This window comes from Zingiber officinale, chromosome 9B, assembly GCF_018446385.1.
Source record: "Zingiber officinale cultivar Zhangliang chromosome 9B, Zo_v1.1, whole genome shotgun sequence".
Taxonomy (NCBI): Eukaryota; Viridiplantae; Streptophyta; class Magnoliopsida; order Zingiberales; family Zingiberaceae; genus Zingiber; species Zingiber officinale.
This window is the reverse complement of record NC_056003.1, coordinates 67,050,131-67,059,747: the sequence shown is the minus strand read 5'-3', so window position 1 is coordinate 67,059,747 and position 9,617 is coordinate 67,050,131. Positions and strand designations below refer to the sequence as shown.

At 37.9% G+C, this 9,617-nt stretch overlaps 1 protein-coding gene across 1 annotated transcript; it reads left to right on the top strand.

Moving 5' to 3' along the window:
• Positions 1-2,464: 2,464 nt before the first annotated feature.
• LOC122024643 lies at positions 2,465-8,649 on the top strand. The gene is made up of 6 exons (XM_042583298.1): positions 2,465-2,786; positions 2,888-3,665; positions 3,751-4,001; positions 5,062-5,136; positions 6,395-6,568; positions 8,559-8,649. The coding sequence occupies exons 3-6, from the start codon at positions 3,945-3,947 to the stop codon at positions 8,634-8,636; spliced, it is 384 nt and encodes a 127-aa protein (XP_042439232.1). The 5' UTR covers positions 2,465-2,786; positions 2,888-3,665; positions 3,751-3,944; the 3' UTR covers positions 8,637-8,649.
• The last annotated feature ends 968 nt before the right edge of the window (positions 8,650-9,617 follow it).

The window sequence follows — 9,617 nt, the reverse complement described above, 5'->3', positions numbered from 1 at the left end:
TACTTCTACCCGGCCCCCTTCACCTTCTACCCCTACTCCTCTTTTTAGGCAAGCTTTTGGTTTACCCTCTCAATTGGGACAAACCTCGGATCCTCCTATTTTTGGCTCTATACAGCTTCAGGGCCCATTGGCCGAATCTTAGCTACATAGCCAAGAGCTGTTAAAGGGCATGAGTATTTCAAGTCGTGTTGACAATCATAGCCATCAAGTTGCTGCTGTAAGAATTTTTAACTATATGTTATTAACTTCTTATTATTCCTTCTAACTACATTATTGTTTTGTTTAGTTCTTTGCCTCAAGTTTTCATCTAGAGCAGCTACTTATTACTTTGGAAAGGGATAATAGCAAATTAAGGGCTTAAGTAGAGGCATTGAAAACCACTCTTCTTCCCTCCCATATTGAACTTACTCAATCACGAGAGAGGATAGCTTTACAGACAGAACAATTAGAGGATATAAAGAAGGAGCTGCAGCATAGGCAACAGTTATTGGAAAACAAAGAGCTTGAAAGGAAAACCTTGGAGTTACAAGTGGATCGGTTAAACTCTCACCTCCAGGTGGAAACTGCTTTGAAAGACAAAGCTATTTCAGATGTTTCTCATAAGAACACTATTTTAGAGAAAGTGGAGAGACTTCATGTTAGTTAGAGCCCTAGAGTCAATCATTTGATGATTGTATTATGGACTTGTTGTATAATATTCTTATATAAATAAAGGCATTTGTTTTTGGTTATTATACTTACTTGTATTGGTGCCAAATAAACTAAGTATAATAGCGTCCTTGAGTAGAAGGTTCTCACCTATATCAATCGGTTAGTTGAACCGATAGTGAGATGATATAGGGAACACTACTCTTAATCATTCCTAGTCGAGTATTAACATTCAGGGACAATGTTAATGCAATAAGATTAGCATGTAGTTCAAATCGATGACTTGATCTCACAAGTCATGGATATAGAGATATCAAGTTGACGCATGGGTATGTATTGGAGAATGTATACTGAATGACCCGCTATGAGAAAGTATCATTGATCGTTATATGAGTGTCATATACTTTCTCATGTGGCTATTAGTATGACTACTAGTCCTTAGACCTGAAGTCACCATGGATCCCTACATAAGGAGTTCTGTACTTTGGTTTCGTCAAACATGACTATAAAGGCGATTACTGGGTATGTAACGAATTATGCAGAGGGATGTGAGTGATGTAGATGGGATCTATCCCTCCTATATGACGGGAGCGACATCGATATTTTTGATAGAGTGAGACCACGAAGTGCATGGCCATGCCCAAATGAGTCAATATGAGATATTGAGCTCATTCGATTTAGTGAGTCTACTTGGAGTTCAAGATTTAGATTGGTCAGAGGATGACACGGTCTATGCCTCACATTGATCAATCTAGATGTCTAGGATAGAAGGACACTTGTCATATATTGTGAGGAGTCACAATTAGTAGTCACAAGGTGATGTTGGATCTCAACATTCTTGTAACTTGGGTAGTAATGATGTGTTGCTAGATACCGCTCATTACTTATGCTCCTAAATGGGTTTAGGGGCATTGTCAACGTTACAAGAACCTATAGGGTTACACAAAGGACAATTAGATGGAGATTAGGTTCATATGATGAACCAAGAGGATTAGATTCATGTGATGAATCAAATTAGATTAAGAGTAATCCTAATTGGGCTAATTGAGTTGGACTCAAGTTGATTCATGTGTTCAATGAGACTAATTTAGATTATAACTCATTGAATCAATTTAATTAAATGAATTAGATTCATTATATTAAATTGGCTTGAATTAAATGGTTGGATTAGAACAACCATGAGAGGGATTAAGTTAAGTTTGACTTGACTTGAGAGGAAGAGGAAGAGTCAAGTTTGACTTGACTTTATGCCACATCATTTGTGACTTGGCATTAAGTGGCCAATGATGATATGCCATATCATCAAGGCTAGCACATGTGTGTGCCACCTCATGGAGGTTACAACTCTCCTTTAATGGCTACATTAATTGTGAATGGAGGTTACAATCCAAGAGTGACCGACCACTTTTGTAATCACTACAAGAAAAACCCTCATAGACATCGGTGGAACAACAATAGTTTTAAACAAAAACTGATGTCTTTGAGTATTTTACATCGATTTTTCTAAAAACCGGTGTCTATAAGTGCAGATTTTCGCTCATAGACATCGGTGTTTTAAGCCGATGTCTATGAGCGCCTTTTTTTCATTAATAGACACTGATTTTAACAACGATTTTTAAAACCCGATGTGTATGATAAAATAAAATAATTTAATTTTCCCACCAATACTTAGCCGAAATTTGCAACACTTCACTCTTCTCTCCAAACCTAAACCTATATCGCGCCGTGCACCGTATATCGTCGCGACGCCACCACACTTTCCTCCTCGTCGCAGGCCGTCCAACCATCTCTCTCAGCTTCATCTCCCTCTTCCCCTTCTTAGATCGATGCCTCTTCCTCTCCCGATCAGGATTGACTCACGACGCATCTCCTCCACCTCTTCCCTTTGGGTGAGAAGAGGAACCCTTCTTCGCATTTCAAGAAAGGAGAGGTGACGAGTTGGTCTTGTTTTCTAGGGTTTCACAGTAGTAGCGGCGGAGGGAGGCAAGATGAAGACGACTAGGGGGGAAGGTGATACTAAGTTCCACCGATCCGGTGAAGATGATCAAATCACGCCTTTTATTTCTAAATTCTAAGTTTGCATGAACCTCACCGCTGCCCTCTTTCCTCTCTCCCTCTCGATCTTTGCCGTAAAGATGGTACCTTTGCTTTTGACTACAGCGTTCTCTGTCATCCTCTACTCCCTGCGGTTGAAGTTTTTTTCTCTCCTTATCTCGATTTGGTTTTCATTTCGTTGCAGCTCTTCTTCTCGTACTTCAAGGAATTGGTAGGTAAAGAAGTGACGGTGGAGTTGAAGAACGATCTCGCCATCAGAGGAACCCTCCACTCCGTCGACCTATACCTCAACATCAAGCTTGAGAACATCAAAGTCGTAGACGAAGACAAATACCCTCACATGGTACTCCAGCCTTCTCCTGCATCTCTTTCTTCTTCATTAAATTGATAAACATAACCCTATTTTGGTGGTTCCGTTCCATGCTATGAACTCTGCAACCCCATGCGTCTCCATCCTGTTGATATAGTTGCCCAGAGAAGGGTCTACGTCGCTCCTCCATGACACGAGCTGCCACGAAGTGTTTCTCCGGAGGTCAAATCCAAGCTTCGTGCCAGGGAGAAGTGTATCACTTGGGTGGTCAAAGCTCTGCCATAGAGTCCTGCTAAAGTTTTCAGTCGTCAACAAAAGGTTACCTGAGTCTAAAAGTTGCAAGTGCACAGAATTAGATTCTGTGGATATTCCGTCGACCAAACAAGTTTCTCCGTCGAATATGATTAGATTTCCGTCAGAGGTTAGGTTCAGTGAAGAGGAGGCTCTGTTCAGAGACCTATTCCTATTGGCAACCCATGCTACTATGCTTTCTCCTGCAGGCGAGCGATTGTAGTACCAAATTCCTAAATATCTATTCTCTAAATCTTTAGCAGGACTGAAGAAGCCAAGCTGGAATATGCCTCCTGCTGATATCAAGGTCTGGCCATTAATAAGTGAGCTGTTCGGGGTCATTGTGTCTCCTGCACAAAAGGTTAGTCTCTGAGCAGTCTAATGAAAGATCCGATCATATTTTATAGTTTAATTATGGACTGAGATTTCTTTTCTATACATACCAGATGAAGACTGACCAAGAACAACCAAAGCTGTTGCCGCTATTATTTCCAGCAACTGAAGAAGAAAGAGCTGCATCTTGGCCATGGAATTGTATTGATTTGCGTTGCTTGCACCTGCCAGAGTGGACGGGCTGGAGAAGGCCTCCACCAGAGTGGACCGGGCGAGGGAGGCGCTTGCTGATATCGAGCGCTAGGAAATGGAGGCCTTGAGGGATAAGGATTATGTGCGGCAACTACGGAGCCGCGAGGCCGAGGTGAGATCTCCCTCACAGTGCTAATCATCTCCTTCATAATTATTTTTGGTTGTCTAATTGCTTCATTGGCTAAAGAAAAGATTTTGAATCTGGTGATTTGCGATGCCCATAGATGCAACATAGTTACATAACTGCATTCCTTTTGCAATTCGGTCTCGCACATAGTGTTGAAATCCTTTCGAATCCTCATCTACATCTAGATGAAGTTTTGAAGATTATAGAGAGAAAGGTTTCCATTTGGTGAAGGTTGTTTTTGAACTTAGGACCATGGAAATAACTTTCAAAGTCATTAGTCTTTACCAACTTGGTAGCCTGCACCTTCGAGATTATTTCCTCATCTACTTAAAATATGATATAATGGGATCGATTTTACTTTTATGACTTGTCTCATTGCATTGTTATTGTCACTCTTCACTAAAGGTTCAACTAACATAGTAACATGGACAATTGGTGGAGTATAATGAATTTCACTATCTTTCATAAGGAAATAGAATAATACTTGTAACTTTTATTAGTCTATTCCATACATTTGTGGAACCTACAACCTTGTAAGCATTTATTTGCTCTAAGACCAGCCCCACACTAATAAGAGCATGGTTATCACTTGCTTTGGATAGAATGATTTACATGTGTTTATTAGTACTACTTAGGCTCTCTCTAGTGGTAAATTCTTGAGCTCATTGCTGTGTGAAGTATTGTCTCGAATAAAGAAACATCCAATTTTTGTGTCTACATTCTTTCAGTAATTTTACCCTATTTTTCATGTGTCTACTATATTGGCTGGCTGTAATCTATTGTATTGGATTGATGAATGCTCTTATTTGATTCCTGCATTATGTTCTTGCAAGAATAGCAGTCTTACATGAAGAATTATTGCTGTCCAATTTACTTGAAAATTAATTGGATGCTATGACCTTTTATTTATGCAATTCTTTATGGAAATTCATTTAATTAATAATATAATAGTTCTTCCTTTCCTTTAACTCATTATAAATGCACGCAATTGAAAATTGGTAGTTTTGTGTTGAAATTCCTTTTGTTTTTATTCAATCTTTTGTAGACAAGTTCTTGTATGATCGAAGGTTGTTGGCAGCTAATTTTCACTACAAGATCTGGAACAGCATCACCAATTCAAGTGAGATGATTTTGCAAAGATTTTTTGAGTTATTTGTTTCGGTTATATTGGTGCGCTCCATAATTTTCTTAAAAAACAGTATAAAAGATTATATTGCTAGTAATTCTTAGGATATTGTCCGTTAAACCTCTTTTAATTACATTTATATTGAGTAGATTTCATTGACCCCGTAAAGATGTGAGAGCAAAACTTAAAATTTTTTGACACTTTTGAACCTTGATTTAACTGGCCATCAGTAACATTGACTCAAAACGCTTATGTTACTCTAACAACTCTGTAATTTTTAGATGATTATTGCATTTATCTGTGACAGTATAGTTTAATTAAAAATTGTACTCATTGAAATCTTTCAAAAGATTTTGTGAGTAGAGTTACGGTATTTTTCTCCAAAAAGTAATCACTTCCCCTCCTGTAGTTACCTAGCAGTCATTTTAAACAATCGTATGATTTTAGTCTAACTTTAAATTTAATTGAAATTGAAATGCATTATCTGGGATTTTATTCTCACATGAGATAATTGCAGAAATTTGTGTAGTCTAATTCAATTGTGTTAGGCATCTAACATTGTTTCCATGGTCAACCTAACTAATACACCAATATCCAGTTATCTATGTGCTGTTGATATCGTGGCCAGTTAAACCATTATTTAAATCTATGTTTTAGATTGTTTTTCATACTAGCATATTGTATCACCCTTTGTTTATTCCTTTGGTGTTTAATTTTTACCAAGATTGTAGTTATATCTAAGAGGTCAAGGAATATGCAGGCCAAGGTTCTAGGTGCTCTCTAGCCCACATTTTGCACCTCTTTTGAGCTGGAGCATTGTTTTTTCTGGAAGAATTCATGTTCCTTTTCAATTTCATATTTAATGAACCTTTCAATAAATTAATGTTAATGTATTCGGATCACAGAATGTGAATCCACATCTATTGATTATGTGGAAGTTTAATTATTATGCCTCCTCCATGCTGCTTAGATTTATGAGGTTTAAGAATGAAGGAAGAATATTTCATTTTGTTCTTTTAAAAATTTATTATGTCAATACAAGTAGAATCTTTTTGAGTTTCTGAGGTTATCTGTTTAAATAAAAATCTTCTCTTCCTATTAGCTAGTTCTGTTGCTTGCTAGTGATTATGCTTATCTACTATTTGCTTTACTCTCACATGTGAGAGTCAGTTCTTTTCTTACATGTTTGTTTATATCAAATATTTAAGTTTATTTTATTTATAACAAGTACTCTCTTTTTTCTTGTGTTTAGGAAAGTGAAAGTGAGGATGATGGTCTTGACATGGGTGATGATGATGATGTTGAGGAACCTGAAAACGAACCAGAGGCTGTTAGGAAAGAACCAACCATTGAGAAACTTGATCCTGTTTCAGCACCACCCAAAGATGCTGAAAGGCAACTGTCAAAGAAGGAGCTTAAGAAAAAGGAAATGGTACTTCTATATGAAATGGGCATTGCAAATTTTAATTAGTTTATTTTTTGTTAGCTAGAGCCCTAGAGCCAATCATTTGATGATTGTATTTTTGGACTTGTTGTATCATATTCTATATAAATAAAGACATTTGGTTTTCGGTTATTATACTTGCTTGTATTGGTGCCAAATAAACTAAGTATAATAATGTCCTTGAGTAGAAGGTTCTTACCTATATCAATCGATTGGTTGAATCGATAGTGAGATGATATAGGGAACACTACTCTTAATCATTCCTAGTCGAGTATTAACATTCAGGGACAATGTTAATGTAATAAGACTAGAATGTAGGTCAACTCGATGACTTGATCTCACAAGTCATGGATATAGAGATATCAAGTTGACACATGGGTATGCATTAGAGAATGTATACTGAATGACCCGCCATGAGAAAGTATCATGGATCGTTATATGAGTGTCATATACTTTCTCATGTGGCTATTAGTATGACTACTAGTCCTTGGACCTGAAGTCACCATGGTTCCCTACATAAGGAGTTATGTACTTTGGTTTCGTCAAATGCCACCCGTAACTGGGTGGACTATAAAGGCGATTACTGAGTATGTAACGAATTATGCAGAGGGATGTGAGTGATGTAGATGGGATCTATCCTTCCTATATGACGGGAGCGACATCGATATTCTTGATAGAGTGAGACCACGAAGTGTATGGTCATGCCCAAATGAGTCAATATGAGATATTGAGCTAATTTGATTTAGTGAGTCTACTTGGAGTTCAAGTTTTAGATTGATTAGAGGATGACATGGTCTATGTCTCACATTGATCAATCTAGATGTCTAGGATAGAAGGACACTTGTCATATTTTGTGAGGAGTCATAATTAGTAGTCACAAAGGTTATGTTGGATCTCAACATTCTTGTAACATTGGGTAGTAATGATGTGTTGCTAGATACCGCTCATTACTTATGCTCCTAAATGGGTTTAGGGGCATTGCCAACGTTACAAGAACCTATAGGGTCACACACTAAGGATAATTAGATGGAGATTAGGTTCATATGATGAACCAAGAGGATTAGATTCATTTGATGAATCAAATTGGATTAAGAGTAATCCTAATTGGGCTAATTGAGTTAGACTCAAGTTGATTCATGTGTTTAATGAGTCTAATTTGGATTATGACTCATTGAATCAATTTAATTAAATGAATTAGATTCATTATATTAAATTGACTTGAATTAAATGGTTGGATTAGATCAACCATGAGAGAGATTAAGTCAAGTTTGACTTGACTTGAGAGGAAGATGAAGAGTCAAGTTTGACTTGACTTTATGCCACCTCATTGGTGAGTTGGCATTGAGTGGGCCAATGATGATGCTCCACATCATCATGGTTGCTTAAGTGGGATGCCACCTCATGGGAGTTACCAAGAGTTGTGACTCTTGGCATTCCATGGGAGTTACACACCCTCTTAATGTGGCCGGCCACATGAATGGGTTGATGAGTTTTCATTTTGTGAATTAATCTCATTCATTCCTTCATCTTCTTCCTTGCTCCAATTTTGCTCTCCCTCTCCTATCTTGGCCGAACCATCCAAAGGTGCTAGCACACCTTTTGTGTGGTTTTTCTCCACCTACTTGTTCGTGTGGATACTTCTAGAGGAGTGTCTACTTTGACACTCTCGAGATCCGGCACCTTGGACGAGCGGGATTCGCGAAAGGGCTTCGCTTCAAAGGTATAACTTTTCTTTTGTAGATCTAAATGTAGATCTAGGTAGAAACTCGTATTCGTATATTTTCAAAAATTTTCTTTGCACGGATCCGTTGGCTAGGGGCTTTCGGGGTTTCCGCGACGCGAAAAAGCGGTTTTCGCGGCCCGAAAAACCCAACATTTTTAATAGATAGTAAATTTTAATTCACTTGAGTTGCTTCATACATATGAAGCGACTGTTTAATGTGTGTTGAATTTGTTTATCCTTGTTATGCAGACAAGAAGCAATTGGAGCAAAGTAGTGAAGGGGAGAAAAAAGAAAGTGCTGGTGCTCCTTCAGAGAATAGAATCTTAAAGAAGAAGAAATCTAAGAAAGAAAAATCATCAAAAGAACAGGAGGAGAATGATCAGAATCAGGAGAAAGGAGACATTGAAGCTGAAGTGGCAGATGCATCTGCAGTTGACGTAAAGGAAAGGATAAAGAAGGTGGCCTCCATGAGGTAGAAGAAATCAAGTAAAGAGATGGATGCCGAACAGTTGAATAAAAGGGCTTCTTACTTAAGCAGTAGGCTAATTGGTACCTCAACTAGTCAATTGGTGGATACGAACTTGATGTGTATAATATTTATGTGGATACGAACTTGATGTGTATAATATTTATGTGGATACGGACTTGATGTGTATAATATTTATGTGTTGGTTACATGGATATTGACTTGTCTGTATAATATCGATTTTTCACTGTTTTGGAAATCAAATCTGTGTTGTTAAACAATACTGATATTACATCGGTTTTCCACCGCTGCAAAACCGGTGTCATTAACTAATATTATATCGGTTGTATACCGTTGCCAAAACTGGTGTTATTAACATATAATATTACATCAGTTTTACACCCGATGTCGTTAAGTGATACTACACCGGTTATAACCCGATATCTAAAATGGCAGACCTTTTACATCGCCTTCATTGACATCGGTCGAAAATGTAATAGACAGCGGTGCAAAACCGATGTCTATGAGGGTTTTTCTTGTAGTGAATGAATGGATTTCTTTTTTTTCATTCAAGGCAATTCCATTTTCTTCTTCCTCAAGCTCTCTCCTCAAGCTCTCCCTCTCCTCCTCTTGCCATGACTGATCAAGGGTGCTAGCACACCTTTGTTTAGTTTTTCTCTACCCATTTGTTTGTGTGGATACTTCTAGAGGATCGTACGCTTGACGATCTCGAGATCCGACACTTCCTTGGACGAGCGGGATTCGTAAAGGGCACGCATCAAGGGTAAAAGATTTTCTCCTTGTAAATCTAGTTTAGAACTAGCATAAAACTCATACTCGTA